Source organism: Montipora foliosa, chromosome 2 (genome assembly GCF_036669935.1).
Source record: "Montipora foliosa isolate CH-2021 chromosome 2, ASM3666993v2, whole genome shotgun sequence".
NCBI lineage: Eukaryota > Metazoa > Cnidaria > Anthozoa > Scleractinia > Acroporidae > Montipora > Montipora foliosa.
In genome coordinates, this window is record NC_090870.1 from 35,382,843 (window position 1) to 35,397,842 (window position 15,000).

Sequence of the window (15,000 nt, forward strand, 5' to 3'; positions counted from 1 at the left end):
GCACGAGTTTTAGAAGGTTATCATTCAAACAGACTTCAAATTGTCCGCGTTCTTTTGACAGAACGGTTTCTTATTTCGAAGAATTTACCAATTTTGTTGTAACAAACCAGAACTTAGTGGCAGATGAGCTTGGTAATTAATTTTCAACTGTTGCAAATGCCATTGGTGGTGCACAGGTAACGAATTTAGTCAACACCCGAGTCTCGAGAGTATTCGGCAAGGTTATCAAGGCCCTCAATTTGAATTAAACGAACTGGTCTGGTAAAATGGAAAACGAACTGAAAATTATTGAATCAAACAAAGCCACAGGGTGGCATGGAATCTCTCCGAAAATTCTAAAGTTAACTGCTAAAGGTGTGGCACCGTCCTTAGCAAGTCTCTATAACACCGTTATTAGAAAGGGAAATTAGACAAACACCTGGAAAATGGAGGAATGGACCCCTGCTTTCAAGAAATTAGATAAAATTGACGGGGGAAGTTTACCGATCTATAACAGTATTGAACTCTGTTGATAAAGTTTTCGAATCATTACTTTCCAAGCAAATAATAAACACTATGAATCCACATCGATACCGGAAGATGTCCGCTTACAGAAAAACACATAGCTGTGAAACTACATTAATAAGGCTAACAGAGGACTGGAAAATGGCTGCCGATAATATAGAGTATGTGACTGTTCTATCCACCGACACGACCAAAGCATTTGATTCGTTGCACCCTGCACTAATGATTCAGAAACGTAAAGCATACGGCTTTTCTGAAACATCACTGAATCTTCTGCGATCCTTTCTTGAGCGTAGAACAAACAGAGTCAAACTTCAAGAAGCGCACAGCGCATGGAAAGAACAAAAAAGGGGGTGTCTGCAAGGCTCCTCCTTCGGGCCTCTACTCTGGAACTTGTTCCAAAATGATCTTTCGCTACATGGACAGTCTGCTAATCTATTTATGTATGCTGATGATCATAAAAATATACACCAATGATAATGATATACATAAGTCCGCCCAAACTCTCAGGAGACGAACAGAGGCAGTGTCACAATTGTACAAGGAGAACCTACTGCAAGCCAACCCTCAGAAATACCAAATCCTTACCATTGATCCGTTGGATAGGCTCGTTCAATAAGGTACGAGGAAGCTTAAATTTAAGTCCTTGTTTTCTGTTTATTCTCAGACTAGTAAAGAGCCTTACACTTTTGCGAGATCAAACTAACATGAACTAACAACTTGAACCACGAGGTAGATGAAAATGTGAAAGAAACTGCGCATGGGCAGATATGCAAATTATATACTAATATTTATGTTAATTCAAGCGTGTCTATTCCGCCGGCCTTGAAAGCATCAACATGAAGATTAAACGTTCTTAATCCTGATAAAGTTTCTGGAAAATGTCCCTTTGCTTTTTTGCGTTCATTTGATTCTTAACGTTCGTAATACTTGTTCATTGGGCTTATGGGGTTCTTATTGTTCTTAGTACTCGTTTCTCACAATTTGCTTAAGACGTTAAATTGCGCCTAGTTCCTTTACTTGGTATCCTCTGATGGGATTAGCATGCATAACTTGAAAATTGGTCGGACGAATGTTCCGGTGTTGGTTTTGACAGTTACCACTCTGACCAACTGATCTGGTCCGGATTGGATTGTGATGATTCGCCCAAGGGGCCATTGACATAGCGGAGTGCGATTGTCCTTTATGAGCACAATGTCATTAACACAAAGACTTCGTTTGGGTCGCCTCCACTTATTGAACCATTGAAGGGCATTGAGATATTCGGTAGACCACCATTTCCAAAAATGCTGTGTCAAGGCTTGACAAAGTTGAAAATGGGCGCAGTTGAAACTTGGCCAGGCAGTGCTTCGAGGGGTCTGCCAGTTAGAAAGTGACCAGGGGTGAGTGGAGCAATTCCATCATCATCATTTGAGTCAAGTGCTGTGTAGAGAGGTCTGGAGTTGAGGCAAGCCTCGATTTGGCACAGAACAGTTGCCATCTCTTCGAAGGTGAGTTTACGTTCACCAACTATGCGCTTCAGATGATGATTGCAAGCGTTGAACCCATTTTCCCAGATGGAACCATGGTGAGGACCTATTGGTTGGTTGAGTTTCCACTGGATGCCCTGTGTAGAGCAGAAATTCATGATAGATTCTTGCATGTTTTGTTGCTGGAGACATTGTTCAAGTTCCTTTAATTCTTTGTTTGCACGATGTAAGCAGGATGCTTTGTCGCTCCAGATTTGAACCGGTTTCCCTCTTCTTGAAATGAAACGGCGAAGGGCAGCAAGAAATGCTTCAGCTGTCAGATTCGACACTAATTCAATATGACAGGATTCGGTTGCTAGACTTACAAAGATGGCTAGATAGGCCTTGCAATAGGTTGGTCTTCGTGTTATTCCGATCTTCAGAGTCAGAGGTCCTGCATAGTCAACTGAAACCCTTTCACTAGCAAAGCTTGGAAGAAGACGTGCAGTTGGTACTTCACCCATGAGTTGTGTGACGACCTTTGGAGAGGTGCGTTGACACGTCACGCATTGGCGTGTGCACTTGCGTACAGCTCTGCGTGTACCAACAATATGGTAGAGATCTTGAAGAGATCCTAGAGATAGCTTTGGACCAGCATGACATAGACGTTTGTGTTCACTCTCTACGATCAGTGATGTGAGATGGTGTTTTCCGTGAAAGATCAGTGGATGGCGAGAATGATAGTCTTTTCGGTGCATCAAGAAATGGATTTAACGGTTTTAGAGAATTGGACAAAGGTAGTGGTTTCTCCTTCTGAAGTGCTTCCACTGCTTCTGGAAACATCTTAGCTTGTGCTTGTTTGAACAACCAAGTTTTAACTTTAGGCAATTCAGTAACTGACAAAGGTGCAGAGCTGAATAGATGAGGGCGGGTAATAACACGAAATACCCAAGCAGTAACTCTCAGGAGATGCATGTAGTTAGAGTATCTTTCAATGTCAATCACAGGTTTGGCTTTATTAGATGCAGTAGTTGCTTGAAGTGTGACTTCCTTTCGCTCTTTGAGCTGAAAGCTTCCTTCATCAATGCCTGAGGAGTAAAGAGTCTCCAATGAAGGGGGGGGGGGGGGGGGGAGAAATCCTGGAATGCCACTTTGAAGGATCTTCTTTCAACCAACTGGGACCATTCCACCAGACATTGTGGTGAATGACTTCTCCTGGTGGAATGCCACGAGATCCAACATGAGCTGGGTTTTCTTCGCTGATGACAGAGCCCATTTTTCAGGGGAACCTTTTCCTGAATTTCTCCGATTCTGTTTGCTTCGAAGGTCTTGACACGCTGACTTCTACCATAGATCCAATGGGGAACAATGGTACTGTCAGTGAAGGCATAAAGATTGCAGGTTGCGATAGCCAAGATTTCTTGGAGATTCTTCATGAGTTGTGAGAGCAAATGAGCTCCCCAAAGTTCAAGTCGAGGTAAAGTAACCTTCGTGATTGGTGCGAAACGCGTTTTTGCCATAAAACGTGTAGACTCCGCTGGTAGTGTCAAGACTCCTGAAGTACACAACACCACAGTAGGCCTTCTTGCTGGCAAACCGATTAATTGACGGACAATAATCGTACTGCTGACTGGGGTGTAACAGCGTGGAATGCAGATGTTTCAGGGAGCTGTATTCTCCAATTTAGCCACTCTTTCTGAATGTCTGGTGGGAGGGGTTCATCCCATGTCATGCCTCTTTCCCAGAGACACTGGAAGATTATCGTTGCTACAATAGTGGCGCACGAGATGAGACCAAGGGGGTCAGAGCTTTTGCTGAATCAGACAATTATTCACGCTTGGTAATAAGTGATTCTTCAGTGGAAGAGAATCGGAAGTAATCTTGACTGGAATTGTACTCCATTCCAAGAGTTTTGACAAAGCTGTCAGAATTTCCAAGGACAGAAATGGTCTTTGTGCTCCTAATCTCTGGAGAGATTGAGTTCAAAACTTTGGGCGAGCTTGAGTCTCATTTGTGAAGATTGAATCTCCCTCTGTTAAAGAGGTCCTGAAGATGATGATGAAGTAAGATGGCTTCTTGCTTTGTTTCCACTGAGGGAAGGCCATCGTCGACATAGAAGGACTCTTTAACGGCCTTTGCAGCAAGGGGGAGCTCTGATTCATTTTCCTTTGCAAGGCGCAGTAGAGAGTTTGTCGCTAAGAATGCAGCACTTGCAATTCCAAAGGTGACTGTTGTCATTCGATAGTCCACGATTGGGTCAGTATCTTTATCTCTCCACAAGAACCAGTGAAAGTCCCTGTGTTCCGGTGCCAAGGTGATGGCACGGTACATCTTTGAAACATCAGTGGTGAGCACATAGGGATGTTTTCGGAATCGAATGACGACATCATTAAGTGGAGGATGGACCTGGTTTCAGAATGTCATGGTAAACATCAACGCCAAGAAGAAGGTCAATGGACTTAGAAACATTGAACTCTGGGTCTGTTAGCTTGAGAGAAGTAAGGTGTGGCCAGTATCCCCATGGAAGATAGGTAGGCATTTGGTCAATAAAGGTAGAACGATGGCTTGAACATTAGTCAATGTTGAGGAGGTCTGAGTTGATGTTAAGTCAATGTTAACAACAGCATTACTCTGGGTGGAGCATTGGGTTTCTCCAATTCCACTGATAGTAATTTCTTGCCTTTGCTTACACAACTTCAAGTGGTGGACTAATCTTTCAGTGACAAAGAAGGCAGTAGACGCTGGGTCCAATAGAGCTGGTGAAACCATTTGATGACCTTTGGGTCCACTAAGAATCACTTCGGCTGTCATCAAGAGAACAGAATTTGAAGTAATGGCTTCTGGTGCAGTTAATAACTTACAGAGGTAATGCCACTACCACCTGCAGTGTTTTCTGATTTCTTAGTGTTAGTAGGATTAGAGCATCCTGTTTTATTTTCTCCAGTGCATCCTGAGTGACATGATCATTGGAATCATCCTGGTGAAGGAAGGCGTGATGCCGTTTGCCGCATTTGAGACAACAGTTAGGTGAATGGCATTTCTTACTTGTATGCTTTGCCTTCAGGCAGTTAAAGCAAAGTCCTTGTTCCATTACGAAGTTCCTCTTGTCAGGAAGTGTTTTTTCACTTTGAAGGCTTGGCAATACGCTAGGTTGTGATTTTGGTCTCTACAGGCCACACATTTCACTTGGGTGTTTGTAGTATACATTGACACGTTTTGAATGCCATTCTCAGGAGGAGTGAATTTTGGTGACCCTCTGAACGCAATGTGAGGTTTCCTTTGCCCTGTTTCCTGAGGTGTGAGTTCAGTAGCGGTCGCTCAGAGATCAAGGAACTCAAGGAAGTTCTCATAGCCAGGGACATCCTTTTCGGTCTGAGTAGATTTCTGCCATTCTACTATAGTTAGGTTATCAAGTTTACACTCTCCTAAGGCAGTCATAAATCTTTTAGAAGCCAGTTGTTCCATTGCCTTCAAGGATCGTAAATGATGCTGAAGTGTGTCGTATAGCTTTGTCAATTCTCCACTTGAACCATATTTCATTGGCTTAATATTAAGTATTGCTCTTACGTGTGCACGGTGGGTGACTTGGGGTCTATCAAAGCGATTCTTTAGGGCTGCAACAGCTTCTGAGTATGCTTCAGCGACTGCATTCATTGCTTCAATAGCATCTTTGGCCTTTTTGGTGGTGAGCGATTTCAGGAAATATTGCATCCGTAATCGGTCATCTAGCTTTTTCGAGTTGTGGATTGTAGCTTCAAATTGCTACCAATACGACTATCATTTTGTAGGATTGCCATTAAATAAGTGAAGGCAGTTTCACTGTTTTTGGCTCGTTTTCTTCCTAAGGTGTTTTGAATTTGTGCAGTAGCTTATTTATTTCTTTGCGATGCTGGCTGTTTTGCACATCAATTTTTTGGCTTCGTTTATGTTCACGTTCGATTTCACGCTCCTTGATTTCACGAGCTAGATCGCGACGGCGTTTGGTTATCAGTTGAGCTAAAGTGTCTTGAGTTGTTTTGATCTTGTCGAAGTTATACGATGTTGCGTCGTTCCATTTATCGCCGTCTGCATCTTCTAAACCCGGAGAAAGAGATTCAATGTCTGTTGTGAACTGATAGAGAGATTTTTCGAATTCAGAAAGCTGACTTCTCGTGTCTGTGAGGTCTTCAATTTCCATTTCGTCCAGTTTGCTTGGGCTTCGACTATCTGTGTAGTCGCATTGTTTATGTTCTTGGTGATTCGATTCCATTTTGCTTCGAGCGATTTTTTGGCTTTGCTTTCGTTAGATTTGGTTTCTTGTGGCTTAACCAAAGGGACACTTAGTAAATACAGAAGTTTGCTTACGTTTTCCCGCACTCAATCATCGTGGGCTTCCAGCTCCTCAAAATCCCTTTGAATCAGTTCTTCGTTCAACGGTTCAACCAAGGCGCTCGCTTCCAAATGTTGTTGTTGAAACTGGGCGTCCACAATGCGAATTTCATCTAAATGCTGTTCGGCGAGGACGACATCGAAGTCTGCCTCATCCGGCTTTTCAGTTACTTGGTCGATCTTCTTGATAAGATTTGTTACCTTGCACTTAGTTAATCCCCTTTGATGTATCAGCGTCTCACGGGACATCGTGTGTTGATTTGCTTCGGGTGATTCCTTGAGGACTGTATACTTCAATTGTCCGGCTCGAAGGACCAGAGGCAATGGCTAGGCTCGTTCAATAAGGTACGAGGAAGCTTAACGTTAAGTCCTTGTTTTCTGTTTATTCTCAGACTAGTAAAGAGCCTTACAGTTTGCACAAAAGTTGTACGTGAATCGAAATAAACTAACACGAACTAACAACTTGAACCGAGAGGTAGATGAGAATGTGAACAAAACTGTGCATGGGCAGATATGCAAATTATATGCTAATATTTATGTTAATTCAAGCGTGTTTATCCGCAACCTTCTAGGAAAACCCCTGGATGTGCATTGACTATGGAATTCGATGGATACGAAATCAAATTATCTGATTATCTCAAAATTCTCGGCGTAGCCATTGATCAGAAATTGACATTTAGTCAACACATTAGTGATTTTTGCAAGAAAACGAGCTGTAAGGTTGGGGTATTATTGAGACTACGTAATCTAATCCTGTGGTCCGCAAAGCTACAGCTGTACAAATGCAATATTTTGCCCCACCTAACATATTGTGATGTCGTATGGCACTTTTGCAAATCATCCGATAAGAAGAAAATGGAGAGAATTCAAGAGCGCGCACCCAGGGCAGTCTTTAAATCCAAATCGGAGACCTACAGTGAACTTCTAACAAGAGCAGGTCTGCCAAGTCTGTATCAGCAACGGTTACAAAACATCGCCATTTTAATGTATAAATTAAAAAACGGACTTGTGCCCATTTATATAACAGAAATATTCAATACTACCCCGAAACAGTATAATCTGAAGAACGCTGATTTTAATATTCCACGTTTTCGCACCGTACATTATGGAAAGCACTCTTTACGATATTTTGGGCCCCATCTTTGGAACAAATTATAGAGAGAAGCCAAATGTTAAGAGTTTTAAAAACAATATTAAGAGTAAAGACTTATCATACCTAACAGATAATTGTAAGAACTGTGATATATGCTGCTAGGCCGCTTTAAATTTTAAATTTTATATATATTTGATATCTTTTAAGCTTTTTAAATCTTACCAAGTTCATATATTTCATTTATTTATTTATCTATTTCTTTATTTATTTATTTTATACATCATTAATTAAATTGTAAATAATTTTAACTTTACCTGAGTTATACTTAATTGTATAAATAGTGTCTCCAATTAGTGTTTCTTAAGCTAAATACTATTGACACTTAAATAAAGTCTTTCAGTTCAGTTCAGTTCTATACTTATCCATGTTCAAAAAAGGATAAGATGTAATTGTAGATGCGGTAACTGGGAATAATTGGAGAAAAATTGTTGACTCAAAAACAGCGTAAATTGTTGGACAAGGCCATGTCGTCAACGACAGGCACTGCCCAAGATAAGAGCAAACGTAAGGTTGCCCAGTCTGCTAAAAAAGCCAAAAATAATAAGCATTGGACTTTTATTGGTTACGAATAGTCTGGGTTTTATTGTCACATTTGGTAACTGTGAACTTTGATATTATATTTACTGTTTGCAAAAAAAGTGCTGCTTATCTTTCTCAGTTTCAAACAACTGTGGACTTGATATTAAGACATCTTATAAAGTACCGTGTGTGATGTAACTTGGTAGGTGAAGGACTTGTTTCTATGAAGGATGCATGCCATCTTGTCTGTTAGGTATTACATGTAAATAAGGCATTGGGTTGTGGAACAGAGCTGTTGCTGGCTTTGTTAAGAGGATAGAATTCAAGGAAAGCTTCCTATTTTGTTCCTATTTTGGGATGAGGATTCCTATTCTTTCCTATTTTTTGGCCACTGTTTCCTATTGTCCTATTTTCTGACTGCTATTTGTCACTTGACGCCCTGATGGTGGCCACTAGAAAGGACTTGTGCTTTGATGTTGACAAGATTTGGCCGCCGTTAACGCTTAACTGGCTTAGTATGCTATCCACATAATCCACACTCTTACTAATCAAGGAATCATTGGTTTTAATTTGTTTTATAGATTGAACTCTTGTGGCGACGATCCCTGGGAGACCAGGATGGTGGGTTATTCTGTTTGGTCAATGTAGATAACCTTGACTATAGCGTTTCCCAAAGAGCTGCTGACACCTTGAGCTTCCTACTGCAGGAGCCACCGTACAACCGTAATGAAGGTGACTACGTCTTATTTTTTTCCTTATTACAAGTTTTATAACGTTTGTGCCTTTGGAAGGCAGTGATTAAGGACAAAACATAAGTGTCACAGATTGCAAGGAATTAGATTCTTGTTAAGAGGACGATAAGTGTCAAATGCAAAGGGTAGTGGCATAAGGAAAGGTCTCAGAACAAGGAGCAGGGTATTATACTGAGGACAGGGAATCAGATTGCAAATAGGACCTTGATGCAAAGGTGAAGGATGAGGATTGTAGTTATCGTGGAGATACATCGATCCCAACGTTTCGAGGAACATCGGATGAGTAGCAGCGACCAGATCATGAAGGTAATCAGAGGAGTATCAAATATGTTATATGATGGGAATGAACAACACACGTGCCGCAGTAACAAACATGAGATACAAATGCATCCTTTGAATCTCCTTAAAGTCATAACCAACTATAGTCTTGTGTTAATACATTCTACGGGTGCATTGACCTAAAAGCAATTTTCCAAAGCAGTCATCGCGTTAAGCCCTTCTTCGTATACAAGGACAGACCTAACCATTTTCAACTGTCTAAGGTTGTTTTCAAGGCTAGTTGTTAGGATTGTCAGGAATTTTCTATAGGCAAAACAAAACGAACATTGCATGACAGAAAAACTGAACACTTCAAAGCGTTAGTCATTGGTTATCATATATCGGCACTTGCGGACCACGTTACGTCAACTGGTCACAATTTAAAATGGTATAATTTTCAAATTTTATCTGAAGGTCGATCTGATAAACATTGTAAAATTAAAGAGACACTGCTGATCAGAGACTGAAAGCCAACCTTGAATTAGTGTACCCTTTGTCAACTTGTATTCACATTTATTTTTCTTTGTAATTAATTAGTTACTTATCTTGCATATTTACGAGTCGCAAATATCATTTACCTTACGTTGATGTATGTTGAAGCATACGAAACTTTGAGTAAAATATTTTTTCAAAGGGTTTCTTTGTATCTCATGTTTGTGACCCCTGCTTGCGTGTTTTTCCTTCTAAAGCTGAGATGGCCAAAGGAAAAGAGTATTTATGATAGGAATGGGCTGCATTGGAATGGAAAGGATCATGGGTCGTGGGTCGTGTAGGATGCAGCAAAGATTTTTGAGAGGAGTTAAATGGATATGAGGTTTGGAGATAAGGTTGAGGAACGTTTTGGATGTGATGATTAAGAAATAATTGGGTGATCGACGAGTCAAGGGTTACTTTGGATTAGCTCTACGATTATAATGGGCTCATGTAATTTTGAATGAGTTTCAAAGCGACAAAGGCGAGGCTTTGAACCTCAACTCTGTTCTTGTGTTCTTGCACAATTTGAAAATGGCATAGTGCACAACTGGTGGCAATGAGGAGGAGCGTACTGGGAAATGTAAGAGTTGGCGCAACGATAAGTGACAGAGTGATTATGATGTTGATTATGATATTGATTATGATGCTGATGATTATGATGCGGGAAACAGAGAGTCTATTGCAATGATGAAAACAGGATGCGATCTTTTCCGACTTCGTGTACCTGTCATAGAAAATTAAGGTTTCTTTATTTGTATTGCCTTCAATTTACTAGTGAAATTGCTGGACCATCGTTTGTTCGTCCCACTTTTTGCATCCTACGATAAAGGTCTCATCTCTTTTTAGAGCTATGTCTTGTGGTAATCTGTAGCTCAGAAAATGAGGATAGGGCCCACATGGCTGCAGCTCTTGATCAGTACAGGCTGGGAACTGTGCCACACAGTGCTTCCCCTAAAGAAATAAGGCAGTATGTGAAGACACAGTTCAGGGCAAGCGAACGACAACTGGGAAAGTTTCGGGATCGGATCCTGCCTTGGACATGTGCTGCCATGGTAGAAAAAGAGAAGTAAGAAGGCAAAAAATGCACGTTTGTGTTTCTTCTCCTTTGGGTTTTTGTCCAACTTTATCCGTGCTGTACAAGGCTGAAAGAGATTTTGGAATGCATGCTAAATAAGCCACTTTCACTCAAGCAATCTTACACTTGGGAATAAATGGTCTTACGGTCTGCTTGAGCCAGTTGTCCAAGGGCATGCTGAATCCGACATTTTCAGGAAAGACAGAAGTCTTCCTTTTCGAATCAGTGTGTCAAACCTACAGTAGCTTGTGGAGTATTAGTTGCGCACATTATCGCCAAATGTATAGAAAAAGGATACTGGGGGAAAGTATTTTATATTGTAAAGACACTATAATTAAAGGAATTTCTTATGAAGGAAGACCTCTCAGAGCCTAGGCACAATTCTTTCAAGTTATCCAAACCAAATACCCCTTTTGTCCCAGAATGGAATGTCATATACAAGCTTAAGGGTTCAACAAATATGTTCGCCAGTCTGAAAACACAAGTGTGGAAGATAATCGGATTTAGCCAAGCAACTTAAGCAGTGACAGCAGGTGCAAATAAGCCTGAGAAAATCCAGGCTTGATGGGTATACGTATTCGAACACGTGATCATGGGATTGCGCTGCACTTGCTTTACCAACTGAGCTATTAAGTTGTATCAAGCTGGAGGTGGATGAACTGGATTCTTAGAAAACATGAGATGTCACTTAGTTGATCTACGGAATGAATGTGAAATGAAAGTTTCATCCCAGCTGGTTTGATAGCTGAGTTGATAGTTCAAGTGCATCGCATTTGCATGGTTATGGGTTCGAATCCTGTTCATGCCTGGGTTTTTTCAGCTTCATTTGCAACTGCCTAAGTTGCTTAACTAACTGCGATGATCTTCCAAACTTTCATTTCATGTTCATTCCCTAGAACAAATACATAATATTTTATGTTGTAAAAATTCAGTTAGTGTGAACTACTTAAGAGGCTACCGTCAATTAAATGAGGTCGCTTTCCCACTGATACAGTTCCTTATGGAATAATAAATTGGACCTGTACCTAGCAGAGAAGGAAAAGTAATCCTGTGGAATGAAAGTTTCCTTGTGGATTATTTGTCTTAGTGATTTTTTTCTTAAAAGTGCTGTGCTCAATGAGTTGTAATCTTTTTGTGACAATCATCTTACATGTCCCTTTTTCAATAAGCTCTAGCTGGTTAACAGTGTCACGACAGAACTGTTTCTTTTACTTTCCTCAAATAGATTGTCAGTGAGGGTTTTCTCTTCAGAAAGAGCTGGATCAGGCAAGACTTTGGCCGTTCACAGACTAAGTGAAAAGTTATGTGAACTACCTAATAATGACGTCATAATTCGTGACCTTGCGGACGCAGATGTAGATCTACCACTCTGTATCACTACACCAATTTACGGACCTGCTGTCAAGCAGTGCTCCATTGCAGAGTGCTTGTTACCACACGTGGTTGCTCCAGACTTGCCCCTTTCCCGGATATTTCACCTTGATGTACATCCATCGGTAAGCAGTTGTCGTATCCATGGGCGCCTTGCATTTTTTTCTCTTAATCAACATCATGAGCACCAAAAAGATTGAGCGATTTTGTGTTCATAATACACGCAACGAATTTTCGGGAAACAATTGTTGTGATCATAAACTGGGTTTAGTTATTTACACTTTATTTCTTTAAACTGCATTCCTCAGCTATGACAAATTTTGTCCAGGGTGAGTTCTAATGTCTAGAATATCTTTTTATCACTTTTCATTTCAGGTTTTACTCGTTGTTTTTCCGGTGTCTATAAAGTGACAAGTGCTTAAATTGTCGAGCAAGTGCGAGTATTACTCAGTTCTCTAATTCGTAGTTGTTTTTCATTAACAACAGCAAACAAAGAACTTTAGGGCTTTCCTGTTTCCATATGGACTCTCCTAGTACACATGCGTGAATGCTATTGCAACTTAATTTAAGTCTAATTGGCAATTTAATTTTACTCCTCTTGTCCAGCTATCGAGGAAGTTTCCTAAGAGTATAATCTTCCCCAAAATCACAAATGACCCGAATGTCATCCAGAAAATATTTAACGGCAACGGCAAACCAACGGCAGTTGGTTGCCCAAAGAGGAGGGGCAAAGCTGCCCCTGTGTTTCTATGGTGATTGCTTTTGCGATGAAGTACACCTGCCAAGAAGAATTTTGAAAATTCCCATTTTCTTCTTATGAGCCCATTGATTAGTTTGACTTATGTGTTGAAAACCAAAGGTGCTTCATTTCCACAGGTTACCACTGGTCTGGATACTCTTTTATTCAATCTCCTCGTGCTGGGTGTTTTAAAGAGTAGTAGTGGCCAAGTCTGGAGGCGGAGGACGTCAGATCTGTATGTTATTGAACTAACTACAGGACCAGCAGAGGACATTATTGAAACAGTCCACAAGGGAGTGCCACTCTTTAAGGCGAGTTCCTATGAAGTTGGTAATTCAACTTTGACCACAAGAATGATTGCAAAATTTGTCAATTTATCCGATTTTGGAATGTCTTCATTTGAACGGTATTTTTGCAGAAAAAAAAGAGTTCGAGGGAGCTATTTGCTCTTGGGACTGTTAGATTGAAGTGTAAAAATCAACCTGAGGAACTTTTCTTCCAGTATTCCTTTTTTTGCACTGTATTTGCTTTGACCCTTTCGTCTTTCCTTACGGTTAACAAAACAACACAATGATCAAGGAAGAGAAGAGCAGTGGTGTTTTACATCTTTTTATTCACGTCTACCCAAGATGACTTGAATATTGACATAAAGGTTTTCTGGAAAGGAATCATTTTTCTTAAAAATGAAAGAATTAAAATGCTTTCTTGCACAAGACGAAGGTGAACCTGATATTCATTGTACTTACTAGAGTGCGAGTTCCAAAAAGAGGGTATCAGAACCTTTTTACACCCTTCTACCCACCATACATTGCGGAACACCGAAGCAGGCTTTGTGGCAACTCACACAAGAGCAGACTGGTGAGAAATAGATGTAGTTTTTTGTATTTGTGGTGATAGTACTTGAAAGTGATGGTTCAATATGTAATTCTTTCTCGGCGTTTTTTTCATGTGGGGTACCCTCCTGTGACAACTTGAATAGTCAGAGTGAAAGGAGAAATGTTCCCTGTCGGCAAGACGTTCGTGTGGGCTTTCGCTGTCAGATATGATGTTTAGTTCCTTCAAATGGCTGGGTCCTTACATTCCCAAGTTAATTGCCCTTGTCCATAAATCTTCAGCTTGTTTTCTTTGAAGAAAGAGATAAGGAGAAGATCAGAGATAACGGTACATTCAAACCTTGCAGCTTGTGGGGCTAAGTAAAGGGGACTTCCAGTCTACGCCAGTATTTACATTTTCTTTCAATAACGAGCAAATTTGCATAAGAAGACATCATTGCTCTTTCAAGATTCATTGATGATTTCCTGGGTGATCAATCAGGGTATGCTGATGAAGCAAACTTGAAAGCAATATATTCGCTTGTAGAAAGTAACAACGCAAATGGACACAGCAGCGATAAAAATCCAACTGGAAGGAGGCAACCAATTGACTGTCTGCAAAGAGTGGTTGAGTTCAACTTGGGGCAACTTGGAGAAATCCATTTGGTGGTCAGAGTGGAATTTGAACTTGTTCCAGCACCCTAACCACTGGGCCACGTCGCCTCCAACTTAAGACTTTTTGTTTACTCGGCCGCCTTAACTTAACGTGAGGGAAAAGTTGGAAAATACGTGTGAAAACTTTACTTAGATGACTAGAAAGGAATGTTGTGTTTCTTCTTCTTGTTCTTCTCGTTTTTCTTGTTCTTTTTCTTCTTGTTCTTCTTATTGTTCTTGTTGTTCTTCTTCTTCTGAAATTTCGTTATTCTGGACGTTGGCCAAGGGAAAGAGTCTAGTGTCAAGAAATGGTTCCAATGGCCGCCAAATGAAATAATTATGGCGACCAGAAGGCCGATTTAAAGAGTAAAGCCAGGTGAAGTGGATTACTGATTTCAGGAGGAAATATTGCTTTCCTGTGGGGCAGAGCCTTTAAAAAAACCCTTATATTTATTCATACTGCCTCCACGCCTACACATATTAGTCTTGTAGCAAATTAGCTCTATTGTACTTACCACCAAATATAAATTTTGAACCATGCATCATTATTATTATCTTTGTATTTGATGATAAAAAAGTTTTTGCTTTTGCTTTAGAGAGTCTAAATCCACTCTTTGACGATACTGAATTCCGCAGTCAGCACGTTCAGCGAACATTTCAGTACCTGAAGTTGTGGGAGTCAGCTAAAGAGAATCTGGATCATTTTTGGTTCATACGTGGGAAAGTGATGGGTGACTACACAGACTGTATAGAAACTCTGACAAGGTAAAAATTGTATATAAGCCATTCACTTAAATCAAACTGTTATGGACC

At 40.5% G+C, this 15,000-nt stretch overlaps 1 protein-coding gene across 2 annotated transcripts in view; it reads left to right on the top strand.

Moving 5' to 3' along the window:
- The window catches only part of LOC137992947 (E3 ubiquitin-protein ligase rnf213-alpha-like), a 169,681-nt gene that overhangs the window by 91,481 nt on the left and 63,200 nt on the right, over window positions 1-15,000 (top strand). For both annotated transcript variants that reach the window (XM_068838545.1, XM_068838544.1), the window contains exons 31-36: window positions 8,574-8,724; window positions 10,383-10,602; window positions 11,837-12,107; window positions 12,859-13,032; window positions 13,471-13,579; window positions 14,784-14,952. In XM_068838545.1, the coding sequence (XP_068694646.1) occupies window positions 8,574-8,724; window positions 10,383-10,602; window positions 11,837-12,107; window positions 12,859-13,032; window positions 13,471-13,579; window positions 14,784-14,952 (1,094 nt within the window). The remainder of the gene's footprint in view (window positions 1-8,573; window positions 8,725-10,382; window positions 10,603-11,836; window positions 12,108-12,858; window positions 13,033-13,470; window positions 13,580-14,783; window positions 14,953-15,000) is intronic.